The sequence below is a fragment of the Macaca thibetana genome, chromosome 13, assembly GCF_024542745.1.
Source record: "Macaca thibetana thibetana isolate TM-01 chromosome 13, ASM2454274v1, whole genome shotgun sequence".
Classification (NCBI taxonomy): Eukaryota; Metazoa; Chordata; class Mammalia; order Primates; family Cercopithecidae; genus Macaca; species Macaca thibetana.
In genome coordinates, this window is record NC_065590.1 from 75,928,246 (window position 1) to 75,942,827 (window position 14,582).

A 14,582-nucleotide genomic window follows, 5' to 3' on the forward strand; every position below is an offset into this window, starting at 1 on the left:
TGCAAAGGGGTGAAAGGGAGGAAGGCAATCGTAATGTATTGAGCAGCTCGTCTATGCTAGGTCCATTACACACATTGTTTCACTTTATTCTCATGTGAACCCTGTGACAGTGGGTTTCACTGCCTGTATTTTACAGATGTAGTTCAACGAATGGTTCAATAACCTGCCCAGGTGATATGCTGCAGAGGCACTGGTAATGGGCTTGGTGGCCTTGAGAGAGGACTGCTTAGTAATATGCAAACATTGTCCAGAATCTTTGAATTGCTCCTATAGAGGCACTTTTCAATGTGTTCTTTCCAAAGCTGGAATTGCTTACTAGAAACAGGATAGGAAGGTTGTGGTAAGGTGTGATTTGCAAAGTCGTTCTCAGATGCTCTTTAAAACTGTTGCACTGCTAAAGAAATGGAACAAAAACAGTTAACACATAAGCAAGCACACACACAAAGGCACATAGCTTCTCTCTCTCTCTCTCTCTGTCTCTCTCACGCACACACACACACATGCTTGTGGATGCTGAAGCCCTGTAGACACTACAGTGTTCCCAATACTTTGGCCAAAAAAAAAAAAAAAAAAAAGCTGGATTAGGGCCAGAAACTACAATAACTGAAATAACTTTGTATGAAACCATTGCAGGCAGCGGGAAGAGTCAGAGGAAGGACACTGGAGAGATTATTTTGCTTTTTATCCTTGCTTAATTAATGCTCACACTGATGGGAGGGTGCACTGAAACTAATCATCTTTCCCTCATCACAAATATGCCCTTTTTATCTTAAAAAAAAGTGACTGTGGTTTGGGCCACATAGATGATACATTTGGCTTTCAAGGGAAATTTTATTTTTGCATTGGAAGAAAATTAAGGTGTTCATTAAAAAAGCAAAAACAACAGCAACAAAAAACTTATCTAAAGAGTTGCATTTCCTGAACTTCGAAGAAAAAAAAATCTTTCCCTTCTCGTGACTTATCTCCCTTTCTTTCCACAATAAGTCATCCTGGGTTATTTTTTTTCCATTTATGGATTGAATGAGACCAACAACAAAGGGAAATGATAATCTCAAAACTTACCCATGATGGAAGGTAGTTCTCAACAAGAGAACTGACATGGGGTGCGAGAAGGGGCTCACAGGACAAGGAAACCAAGTGCTCCCCAGATGAGCAGATAATTAATCAAATAATCACGCCCCAAATCCCAGCTCAAAACACAAAACTCTCACCATAATATCCAGCAGTCATTGATTTTGTTATTTTTAAATTTTATTTTGATGGGAAAGAAGGAGCCAGAGTACCCAACTCCAGTGACCCAGAGCTCACACCAGACTGTATTTCCTTTACTGCTACATATAGATATTGAAGTCTGCCTGTACAGACAGAGAAGACCATGATATCTTTCTTTTTTAAATTAATAAACATAATTTTAAAAAGTTTTTTTTGGAGACTGAGTCTTGCTGTTGTTGGCCTAGGCTGGAGTGCAATGGCATGATTTCAGCTCACTGCAACCTATGCCTGCTGGGTTCCAGCAATTCTCCTGCCCCAGCCTCCCGAGTAGCTGAGATTACAGCATGTCACCATGCCTGGCTAATTTTTTGCATTTTTAGTGGAGATGGGGTTTCACCGTGTTGGCCAGGCTGGTCTGGAATTCCTGAACTCATGTGATCCACTTGCCTCGGCCTCCCAAAGCGCTGGGATTACAGGCGTGAACCACCGTGCCTGGCCAAGAAACATTAATTTTTAAAGCAATTTTAGGTTCACAGCAAAGTTGAACAGAAAGTACAGGGAGTTCCCATATATCCCTTGTACCCTGCCCCACGCAACTTTCCTCATTATCAACATCCCGCTCCAGAAAGTACATTTGTTACAATAGAATCTACACTGACACATCATTGTCACCCGAAGCCATAGTTTACACTGGGGTTCACTCTTAGTGTTGTACATTCTATGGGTTTTGACAAATAATGATGACTCTAACTGCTTTTCAGGTGCAATTCTTTGTGCACGTTTCAAAGGCATAGTATTAGAATGACTAGACAGTCACTGCTGGAAGATACTGCATCCAGAAGTAATTGGTCCAAACATGTGAGTGGCCAGGGACAGTCACAAGGAGACAGAACTTCATCAGTGAGTGTCTGAGATTTGGGGGGACATGTTCAGCCCCCAGATCTTGAGGTCTTGTAGCCTAGGCCATACACAATCAGGAACAGACTTCCAAAGGCATATTCTATGAGGGGTGTTGCTTACAAACTCCGACCACTAGGATCCTCACCACGAAGACCAATTGGAATTCACTATGGCTAGGTTGTTATTCGTTTAAAAGTATCTTCAGATAATTCTTTTTCCCAAGACCTTTCAAAGATGGTAAAGATGATTGAGAATATGGAATAAGATCTTCGTGGTTTACTAAACTATTAACAATTTACAGCATGTATTTATGTATGTAACAAACTAGATATAAGACACAATATAGGCTTGATATTAAATTTGACTCCTCTTCGCTGAGGAACTGGTGAAACCGTAATCTTAAGGTGAATGCGCCTCAGTTCCCGGGGTCTGTGCCAGGAAAGACACTGACAACTGGTCATGGAAACCGCACTGCTCTCTGACTCCTATCACCAGCAGTGTTCCAGGCCTGCTGCCAATCCGTGGTCGCTTTGATTTTGAAACCAGCTGTGGGTATCCTGACCCCCTCAGGTCTGTTGTTGTCATCGTTCTTTGTCATCCACTGATCTTTTGTGTCCTACAAGTCTCTAATTGAAAATATCTCATCCTTATCATTGGGGCTTTTAGATTGAATGTTAGAAAGTCTCAGTTTTTATATGCAGTTGTTCTGGGCTGCTGCTTAAGGGCAGTATCTTCATCAATTTCATTTCTAAGGAAGTCCCTCCCTTGAATGCTCGCTTTATGTAAAGCTGGGGCTGGAGCTGCACTCCAGGAAAGGATGCTTCTGTCTCTCTGAGCTGTGGCATGTCCTATAACAGGAGAGATTTGCTTTTCTAAGAAAATAAGAAACTACAGATGGAACAGTCTGAGCAATGGTATCATTCTGCACAGAATGAGCCTTGTGGTCCTTCTCATCATTCTGTAAGAATGACCCTCTGGCTGGGGCTGTCCAAGGGGTAACTTTGGGGCCACGTTCACAGGAGAAGTCCTGCACATTCCATGGCTCCATCTTCTCCCAGTGATTCAAAGTGGCCTGCCAAGGATCTGGTGCCATGTGGTACGTATTTTCTAGCAAGGCCACTGCACCTTTTCACATGGCCAGCTAAGTAATCCCCAGCAGGCCATCCTCTGATTGGATTCGTCATTGAGCAATTGATTGTTCATTAATGCCCACAAGTATTTATTGAGCATAGACACTGTTGTAGGTCATGTTCCCTGGGAAGCAGACTCTGAGATGGAGTTCATCATGCAAAACGTTTACTAGAGAGTGCCTTTGGTTTTATACTTGGAAAGGGGAAGGAAGAGAAGCAAGATTGGGCAGAGGGAGCAGCTGGGCTCTACTGCAGTCACAAAGGCTCAGCTGATCCCATAAGGAGTTCTGAAGCTGGGATGCCCCTTCAGAATGGTTCCAGGTTGGGGCAAGGGGACCAGACCTTCATATGCCCTCATTGACCAGTCATTGGGTACAGCTGCCCCTGGGAAGGGGGTATGACATAAGCAGTGGGGAGGCAGATCTTTGCAGGTGAGGGAAATTTCTGGAGACAGCTTGAAGTGGAGCAGCTGGTTAAATAAGTCCTTTACTCCTGATAGGGGACCTGGGGAAGTAGTAAGGTATGTACTGCTCTGTGCAAAGCATAATTTGTGCCCATAACAGCTAATTATCTAGATAGGTGGAATTAAACAAGTGTGCAAGTGACAGTGCTATAAGGTGGCATCAGGCAGGTGGCATTTCCAAAGCTCTAGGGGTTTGCAGATGGCAGGGATGGTGGGAGTGGGGTGTCACATTTGCTTGAAGGAGATATTTGCACTGGGTTTTGGAGAATCCTAGCTTGAGGATTTTTGTCATTTTCTAGTCATTAGCCTGATTGAAACCCTTGGTGCATAAAGAGAACTTCTTTTACACAGACCACTAAACCAGGATTCCAAACTAGACATTAAGTAAATCCCCAGGCTGAGGAGTAACATCTGGTCAAGAGCTGTATAGCTCAGCATTAGTTTTCTTGTTTTCTCTTCATCTCAAGAAATTCCAGGAAATGTCGCTGAAGAGTTCAAGGCTATCATTATCTCGGGCCTCAGTTCCTGTGGCTCTTGGACGCACCAGGGTATCGAGAGGATAAGCTGCAGCTGCTTGAGGCTGGAATGGTTACCCCGCGCAGGGCAAGAAGCACCAGTTGAGTTCCTTTCAGTGAGTTATATCTTTTCATTCCATTGCATATTCCTGAAGACTAGGCTTTTCTGGAATGAGGGGAATTGCCTTGTATGGCCAAGAAAGCTGTGGAGACATTTAGGAAGCAGAGATGATCCAGAGGGGAATTCCGCATATAAGCAGGTGCCCACATGGTGTCAGGTCCATACACCTGCCTGACACTCCTCTCTTGCTGCTTTCCTTGCCAGACTAACAGGAACCCATCTCACTGGGCTTAGGAGGTTCCTGTTAGACTCATATCTGTGACCAGAGTCAGGGCTGCAGCATCTGACCCCATGGTTACACACACAGCCTCTTGATTCCTCAGATTAGCCAGCTGTTCCATAGCAAAACTCAGCCCTGCAGGATGGAGCAGACATGGATGATGGGAATGGAGAGAGTGTGTGTGAGAGAGGGAGAGACAGAGACAGAGACAGAAAGAGAGTGAGAGAGAGACTGTGTGTGTGTGTGTGCCTGCGCACACGCGCGCACATGCACGTATGCATGCATTAGTGGCCTAAAGAGGACAGAATGCCCAGTCGGGGGGAGGGGTGATCCTCTGGCATCCTGAGCTGGGCCTGGATGGGCAGGAGAACAGGAGGGGGTGGCCTGTGAGAAAGGAAACCTGGACTGAAGTCAGATTTCACCAATGTTATCACGATGCCACTAAGCTTGAGATTCTTTCAAAGGTGAACCAAATCCTAGTTCTGGCCTGTGATGGGACTGAGATGCAGTGATGGGTCCCCTCCTTTCCATAGTGATCTTGCATTTGCCACTGCCTTAGCTCCTTTTCTTCAAGGAGGTTTAAGAAATGCTATAAAAAAGCACTGGCTGTCAGAAAAGGAACTACAACATAGTGTGATCCTGACACTTTGCAAATGAAGAGAAACATTTGCATTTAGAGTCATGCGTTCAACACACTGGAGGATCTGCTATCAGCCTTGGAGTTCTCAGGTGGTCTGCACTGTAACCAGACCGTCATGCCAGGTTATACCTAAACCCACCCCAGTGAGTGCCCCTTGAGTGTCCATGGCCCCTGTCAGCACCAGATCATGATGGCTGGGAAGCCAGGCAGGGACTTTGGGATATGCATTTACCTAGGTGGCAGTGGCCACAGTAGGCTAGGGCTGCAGGTTCCCCACAGGTCATCTCCAGGCCCCTGGGCACCTTTCAAGTATTCAACACTGTAAACACTGCTGCACCCAGATCCTTGGCAGGATCCCCCAACTCCACATCTCTTCTAGTCTCTTTTTCCTCTGCGCTTTTACAGGGCTTGATTCTTTCCTTCCTTCCCATGTATAGGATCCTCACCTCTTCCCTGAAGCATGCCTCTTCTAGCACATGGCAGCAAAACTCTCTCATGTACAGTGTTTACATTGTTGGTGAACTTTCCCATCTCCTATTTGCCTCATATCTCCAAATGTCTGAAGTGACCCCACTTGGGGAGAGAATAAACAGAGGCACAGAGAGGCCCCATGGCTTGTTCTGATGGAGGAACTCAGTCACCAGATGCCCGTGCCCCTGCTGCACCGGTCTCTCTGTGTGGAGTTTGTCTGTGCTGACCTGCCTTCAGGCCATGGCTGCCACCACTGCACTTCAGTGACGCGCCCTGGGGTGGGGAAAGGTACCCTACACTTCATGAAATTCTAAGGTAAGGACATAGAACTGCTGCTTCTGACATGTCCTTATTTTATAGCCTCAACTGTCTTACATGCACATATTCATCCCAATTAATCCTTAGGAAGGGATTCTTGCTTTGAAAATCCTGGCCGGGCGCGGTGGCTCAAGCCTGTAATCCCAGCACTTTGGGAGGCCAAGACGGGCGGATCACGAGGTCAGGAGATCGAGACCACCCTGGCTAACACGGTGAAACCCCGTCTCTACGAGGTCAGGAGATCGAGACCATCCTGGCTAACACGGTGAAACCCCGTCTCTACTAAAAAATACAAAAAACTGGCCGGGCGAGGTGGCGGGCGCCTGTAGTCCCAGCTACTCGGGAGGCTGAGGCAGGAGAATGGCGTAAACCTGGGAGACGGAGTTTGCAGTGAGCTGAGATCCGGCCACTGCACTCCAGCCCGGGCGATAGAGCGAGGCTCTGCCTCAAAAAAAAAAAAAAAAAAAAAAAAAAAAGAAAGAAAATTCCCCTACTGCATTCTTTCTGAGAAACCCTGCCACATCCTCTCCTGTCTTCAATTATCTTGCAAAAACCACCTCTGTGTAGCATCCCAACCTGACCAAACACACATAGAGATACACACACACACACACACACACACACACACACACACACCACCCTCCATGAAGCCTCTCCCGCTGCAGCCGAGGTCCCCTGTCTGCAATCTGTACATAGCAGCAGTACTCAGGCACCACAGGTAGGTGAGCACAAAGTGGTGGATGGTTGCTTATGGTGCTGTCTACCAGTGTTGCCATTGTTTCTCCGACCTCACAAGACTTCCAGTTTCTTGAGCAAGTATAAGAAGCTGTGAAGCCAGGGAGCTGCTGTTACAGCTGTATCACTGCTGGGTCTACCTCTGGCATGATCTGCTACAGCACATTCTCCCACAAGTATATCTGGTTGGCAGTACCTAAAATCACATCCTGAACCTGGCTGCAAGGGAGTCTGGGAATTGTAGTTTTCCTCTTTCCAACCTGGATACCTCCCTATGTAACCCTAGGCAGACAAATACCCAGTCAATCCCCAGTACCTGCATTCCTGCAAAGAGAAGGCATGTCCTATTAGCATTTGACACTGTAAGTGGAAAGTTCTCTAACGTAAAAAGTCACATTGAAGGGTGGGGCTAGGATATGGCAGAATAAAACTCAGACACTGAAGGGCTTTATGTGAATCACCCACCCCTTCAGCTTCCAGTGACCTCAGTTTTTTTTTTTTTTTTTTGAGATGGAGTTTTGCTCTGTCGCCCAGGCTGGAGTGCAGTGGTGCAATCTTGGCTCACTGCAACCTCCACCTTCCAGGTTCAAGCGATTCTTCTGCCTCAGCCTCCCGAGGAGCTGGGACTACAGGCATGCACCACCATGCCTGGCTAATTTTTGTATTTTTAGTAAAGACGGGGTTTCACCATATTGGCCAGACTGGTCTTGAGTTCCTGACCTCGTGGTCCGCCCACCTCGGCCTCTGAAAGTGCTGGGATTACAGGAGTGAGCCACCGCACCTGGCCAACCTCAGTTCTTAAGAAGGCAGGAACTTGATTTCCAAAGAACTTTCTTTCCTTTTCACTTGCTCCATGGGCTAAACTATTGAAAGACTTACCAGGTCTGCTGGTATAGGCTATGTTAGGTAACAGCTCCATGACTATCAATGGTTTAACAGTGAAATGATGGAGTTTATGTCTTATTCAAGGCATCTGTCCAGTGTAGGTTGGGAAGGGGTTTTAGCATGACCCAGGACTTAGGCTCCATTTTCACACTCACTCCCACACACATTCCTGGAGAGGCAGGAAAAGTAGAATGTGGCAAATTGCACATTTGTCTCTGCAAGGAAGAGACATGTTGCTCACACACCTACTTCATGAGCTAAAGCAAGTCACACAGCTCACTTACTTCAAAGGGAGAAAAGCACAGTCCTCCCATGAGCCAGAGGACAGGAGAACCGACCTGTGGTAAACAGCACTAATTAGGAGTCTGTGCCCGTGACGTGCCCCCAGTGTCCTCATCACTCGGCTGGGATAACTGACGTTCTTCCATCACCATTTTTCTTTCCCTCCAGGAACTTAACATTTCAACTTTAAAGATACTGATATAATTTTCACTTGAAAATGGCTTATGAAAAAACAGCATAGTCCCCAGAGGCAAAATTCTAATCGTGCTTTTCCACAAATACTTCAGTGGTTCTCAGTCTGTCATGATTTAGTGGGCTGAGAATGTTCTGTGTTGTGTTTTATGTAAAAATTCTGCCTGTCTTCCTTAGATTAGGAAGGAAGAAAACAGGCCCAAGAGGTTGGCCCCAGATGGTTTCTCAGTTCCAGTGTCCACCCTGCCACACGCTTTCTCTGACCACCTTCTCCCCAGTTTGAAGCGATTTTTGACTTTCTTGAGCACCCCTTTCATGTTCCCTCACCATATTATCAATGTTTGCATAAATGCCTCATCCCCCCTACTAGGCTCTGAGCTCTTTGATCCATATAGAATAGTCTCTACTCTCAGGTGGACTTGATTGTTTTTGAATGACTCAAGCAATGAATCTCTATATTCTCCCTCAGGATGTTTTCTGTAAGAGGTGCTCAGCATCTTTTGAGTGAAAAAAAGATGGACGGATGAATGGATGGACAAATTAAATAAAGGATTGAGGATGTATAGACTCCAGTCAGCATCGCATAGGGAGAATAAACAAGCCTATTCTCTTCAGGTCATTCAGCAGATTCCGATGAGTTAACTCATAAATACAGGTTTTAGAACCAAATGGAAGTGGGGATGACTCAGGGCAGCCTCTCATCACTCTGCAAGCTAAGGCCCATGCCCTGCTATGGTTCAGTGGTGTTGTCTGGAAATATTAATGTAAATGAGTGCCCCATTTTTCTGAGAGGTGTTTTCTTTTTCCCCCTCTCTTCTTTTCTCCATTTCCTGGATTCCCAACTTCCTATGTAGCCCTTTAGAAATGCAAATATAGGCCTGGTGCAGTGGCTCTCGCCTAGGCCTGTAATCCAAGTGCTTTGGGAGGCTGAAGTGAGCAGATTACTTGAGGTCAGGAGTTCAAGACTAGCCTGGCCAACATGGTGAAACCCTGTTTTTACTAAAAGTAAACAAACAAACAAAAAAATTAGCCAGGCGTGGTGGTGGATACCTGTAGTCCCAGCTACTTGAGAGGATGAGGCAGAATGGTGTGAACCTGGGGGGCAGAGGTGGCAGTGAGCCGAGATCGTACCACTGCACTCCAGCCTGCACGACAGAGTGAGACTCTGTCTCAAAAAAAGGGAAATGCAAATACAACCTTTCATCTCCCCTTCATTAGACATTCCCTACAGGGCAAGTTCATCTCTCTGCTCCAAAATAGTCCTCCAGAATTGACTGCCAATTTGTAGATGAAAGCATGCCCTTCTCAAGCTTTCACCTCCAGGGGTTACCTTGGAATTCCCACCTCCAGGGGCTGCCTCAGGACTTTCATTCGCCAGGAGGGTATATCTAAAGTATGCCTACTTGGCCACTTTTACAATTTATTTTTGCCCAGGGAGGCCCGACTCAGCTGTCTAGTCGATAAGGTACCATGCTATCAGGCGGACCCTTGCTCACTTGCTCCCTTACCTTATAAAAGTGTCTGCTTTCTGCCCCAAAGGGGAAGTGGCACACTGAAAGGCAGGACGTTGTGTGCGCCTCCTCCAAGCTAGTTTCGGAACACATTCACTTTATTGGTATCAGACCTCACTCTTGTCCATGGGACTTTGCATACATTCAGCAACTAACCCACGTTTCGGTTACATTCGTGTCACACTTTGGTCATGATTTAGCTCTCTGGCACCAGGGGCAGGCTTTGCTTGGTCAGTAGCATAGGGTGTTGCTGTGTTTATTGGATGGATTCCATAGCCCAGACTGAGTAAGGTGGGGGCAAGGAACAACAGGACAAGTGCTCTAGAAATTCCTGTCTGCGGGGCTGACATGGCATGTCTCTGCTCTCCTATTAAATGTTTCCCGGGCTGAGGCATGAGATCTCCCAGGCCCCTGAAACCTGAAAGGGGTCAGGAAGCCAAGGCAGCAAGGCCAGAGGGCACTGCCAGGGAAAGTGACCCACATCTGTCCCCTGAAACATCAGTTCCTCTTTCCAGGGAGATGGGAGTTGTGCAAACATGGAATTCCCACACCTCGCAGATCTCTCCTGGGTGGAGACTTCAAGAAGAAGAGAGGGAAGAGAGGCAGTGTATGGAGAAAGGCAGGAAAGTGACACGTGTGTCCAAGTGGCGGTGAAGAAAGGGGATAACAGACATCTCCCTTTCCTATAAAATAAAAAGACAGGAACTTCACCTACCTCTGCTATTTCCTTCCCATTTCTCCTTCAGCTCAGAGAAAGGTGTGGAGCTGAGAAATGGTCCCTAACCTGCACTTGGCACTCAAGGGTTTTCTCCAGAGCAGGAGAGACCTCTTTGCCTTGCCTTTGTCTGTCCTTCATTTCATGTGAAAGAGAAATGTGTGCTTGCAGAAGGAAGCCCAGGGGCGAGGGGAACATCTTCACTCCAGAGGGTCAGGGAGCTGTGGCTCCACCAGCTTCGCCTGGGTTGGTCACTGGGCCTAGAGAAACTCCAGCCCACTGGGAAGCTGGTTGTAGATGCTGGCCATTGGGTGGCAGCAGTGAGCCCTTTCCGGCCAAAGATTCCACCAGGAACCCCAAGTAAGAACCCAGGCCCTCTCCCTCAGCCTCCATTGAATGATGCTTTGTGGCCAGGCAGGTACCAAAGAATAAATGTACTGTATTAACCTGAAGACTAATGACAAATGCACTGCAGTAGTAAGCACATCATAGATACATAGAATATTCTCTATATAATCTGAATATGGATATAAAATAAGTTATAGTCATTTAGTTTTCCATCACAGTAGGAACATAGCATACAAAGTGACTGGTTCAGTGGCCATGAAGCAAGCCAGGGGAGAGACCATAGAGGAGGATGTAGGGCATTGAGTACAGTGGGGATTTGCGAAGGACACTGCAGAGTCCCTGGGGACCCTCTAGGGAACAAGGCCCCAGACCTCTCAAGTTAGCCTTCTGAGAATTAGCATGAGGTCCCACTTAACAAGAGACAGTGGCTGCATCTGAGCTGGGATGATTCAGGCAACTGGGTGGGAGGCAGAGCAGGGACAGGCACGAACAGCATCCAGCAGGCCAGCCCACTCTCCTGCTGGTGCTGTTGGATGTCTATGATGCTGGGAATATGGGGCGCAGAGCCAGAAGGCACGGTTTGCTTCTGTGACACGACAGATGGCCAGACTGATGGCCTACCAAGTGCTGGCCGGCCCTCCTCCCTTGCCAGCCTGTCCTGGGAGGCTGCCGGGGTCCTGCATGCTTTGTTGTTCTCCATAGTTTGTCACTGGGTATCAGTGCTGGGATCCTGCACACATCATAGCACAGAGAAGCATGTGAGGGTCTGAGGCCCTGGCTTTAAATCCTCTCTCCATCACATGTGACTTCTGTGAGTTTCAGTAGGTTGCCTAAACCCTTCTGAGGCTACTCAGCCTCTTCATCTGCAAACTGGGAAGGCTAATGCATACTTATCTGGGACATCAGTGAGGGCCACATAGAATAATGTATATAAAGTGCCTAACATAGCTCCTGGCACGCAGGAGGGCCTGGGTAAATGTGAGTCAAGTATGAACATCTAAACATCACAGGCCAGGTGGAAAGAACATCTAACAAAATCTATGGACTAAAACCACCTTGACTGGTTTCCAGGAGACTATAGGACAGTTTCCTCACTCTTTCTATCAAATTTTTTCTCTTTTCTCTCCTGCTCTGGGATTCTTTAAAATGAAATACTGGCAGAGTTCAAAGCAAGGTTTGCTGAAGAAGACAGAGGCTTAGATTAGGAAAGAACAGAGCTTCTGGGCCAATGTCTCTAGAAGACGCTTCCTCTTTCACCTCTCCTCCCTGCAGCTGTCCCCATGCCCTCAGATCTCCTGGCTCCTGAATGGATTTCTTATTAGGAAGCCAAAGCAGGTATGGGAAGCACAGAAAAAGAAGTGAATTGTCTGCTAAACGAAAAGTCTTTTCCATCTGCTCAGAGCCCACATGTGGAGGCACTGGGGAATCTGGAGGTGGGTGGGCCATCTGCACGGGCAAGTGAATTGCCTCAGGTCTCATCTCTGGGGAGTGGCTGATGAAGGGGGAAGAGGATGAAGACTCAGGCTTAGACTCTGGGGCCTGGGAGTGCTCTTGTCCTTCTACTAATCTCGAGAACTTGGAGGTGTGCCCAAACAAGTATCAGCTGCAAACGTGGGCATCATGGTCCTCTCTCACCTACAGAGCAATGTCAAGATGTGCACGTGTGTGCATGTGTGTTCGTGTGTGTGCATGTGTGTGTGTGTGTGTAGTCACTGCTCCCATCTCCTCTAACACTTGCCCATCTGAATGTCCCCCCGCCCCCATCACTCGGCAAGTTTCCTCTTGGACGGGGGCAGGAGGTGGGCAGGCAGCTCGTTGGGCAGCTCGTGCCCCTCCAGCTTGACTTTGATGAGGTGGTTGGCCAGTGCAAACTCCTCATCATCCAGCATGCCATCCTTGTCAATGTCGGCCAGCTTCCAGATCTTGCCCAGCACACTGTTGGGCAGCTTGGAGCGCACCATCTCCTTCTTGGCATTAGCGCCTGTGATCTTGCCATCCACCGGCGACAGGGTGTAGAAGATCTCGTCATACATGGGCTTGTCCCTGGCCACCACCCACTCAGCATCATCGATACCTTCTCCAGCCCCCTCCCCATAGCCATGCCCAAAGGGACCGTGCAGGGTGCCCTCGAACGCTCCACCCTTCACCATCTGGATGGGCCGCTGTGACTCCTCCTGGCGCACTAGCACCATAAGCTGGGCAATGTCGTGGGCCAGCATGTCATCCACTACCTCCAGCAGCTTGCTCTTCAGTGGCTGGAACTTGCTAAAGTCCTGGGCCTGCAGCTGGTCCTGGGAAGAGGAGGAGAGAAGATGAAGATAGGATACAATGAAAGGAGAGCCCTCTACTTGTCACGTGCCTCCTGTGAACACCAGAATGTTCACAGTCGATCCCTTTCTACAATGAAAGACGTGTGACCTAGAGGCTCAGCTGATGGACATCAGGTATTGAAGGTATGAGAGAGGAGGGGAATAAAGGCCCACTGGGCTGATGATGGGATTTTTCAGGAGGGAGCAGAAGAGTTGTAGGGGCTGGGGAAGAAAGGGAAATTTAACAAGTATTGGCATGATCTATTTATTTCAATCCCCTTTAATGTCATTCCAGAGAGGAAATCATTACATTTCTCTTTAAGTCAGTTTTGGCTATTGAATCTGTCTCTTGAATGCTGTACCTCTGAGACTGGGTCATGTGGGCCCCTACTTTAATAAGGGTTACACTGTACTTGAAAATCACTGCAAACGCCTGCACTACATTACCTTGGTCACTCCCCCAGCGCCCTTCTGAGGTAGGAAAATCACATTCTATCCCCACTTAGTGAAAACAAAAACAAAAACAAAACAGGACACAGGCTACTAAAACCAAATCATAACAGAAGCCAAAGGTCATCCCCAAATTATGGTTCTTAATCAGGATGCTCATCGGAGTCACCTGAAGATAGTTTTCAACATACAGTCATGTGCTGCATTACGATGTTTCGGTCAATGAGGGACCACACATACGACGAGGGTCCCAGAAGATAATAAGGGAGCTGGGAAATTCCTGTTGCCTAGTGACATGGCAGCCACTGTACATAACACAACGCATTATGTGTTTGTGGTGATGCTGGTGTAAACAAACCCACCGCGCTGCCAGTGGTATAAAAATCTAGCACACACATTTACATAGAGTACATAATACCAGATAATGATAACGACTATGTTACCAGTTTATGTAAATATTTACTATACTGTACTTTGTATTGTTATTTTAGAGTGTATTCTTTCTACTTATTTAAAAAAATGGTAACAGTAAAACAATCCCAGGCAGGCCCTTCAGGAGGAATTCCAGAAGAAGGCATTGTTATTATAGAGATGACAGCTTCATGTGTGTTACTGTCTCTGAAGACCTTCCAGTGGGACAAGATGTGGAGGCGAACACAGTGAAACTGATGATGTTGACCCTGTGTAGGCCTAGGCTAGCGTGGGTGTTTGTGTCTTAGTTTTTAGCATACGCAAAAATAAAAAAGTAAAAAATATTTTTTTTTAAATAGAAAAAACTTATAGAAGAAGTATATAAAGAAAATATTTGTGTATATAACATATGTTTTAAGCTAATTGTTACTACAAAAGTAAAAAAGTTTGTAGGCCGGGCACGGTGGCTCATGCCTGTAATCCCAGCACTTTGCAAACATTGTACAAACTTCCCAGAAGTTGCAAACATTGTACAGAGGGTAAGTGCTTTGTGCTCAGCACCCACCTCCCTCTGCCCACCTAATGATTGCTACTGTGTATTAAGGGCATAGTCTGTCTGGCTTTGTGCTAAGGGCTTTGCAAATATTATCTCAGTGATGCTCACAACACCTGTATAAGGTGTGATTCTGTAGCTTCAGTTTACAGATGAGGAGACGGAGGCTCACAGAGGATCCAGTCAATGTGGTGGTGTGGT

The 14,582-nt window shown here is 46.9% G+C and overlaps 1 protein-coding gene across 1 annotated transcript in view; it reads right to left on the minus strand.

Moving 5' to 3' along the window:
- Positions 1–9,679: 9,679 nt before the first annotated feature.
- Positions 9,680–14,582, minus strand: part of EHD3 (EH domain containing 3) — a 34,142-nt gene continuing 29,239 nt past the window's right edge. The window contains exon 6 of the mRNA XM_050753257.1: positions 9,680–12,949. Coding sequence (XP_050609214.1) covers positions 12,422–12,949 — 528 coding nt within the window. The 3' untranslated portion in view covers positions 9,680–12,421. The remainder of the gene's footprint in view (positions 12,950–14,582) is intronic.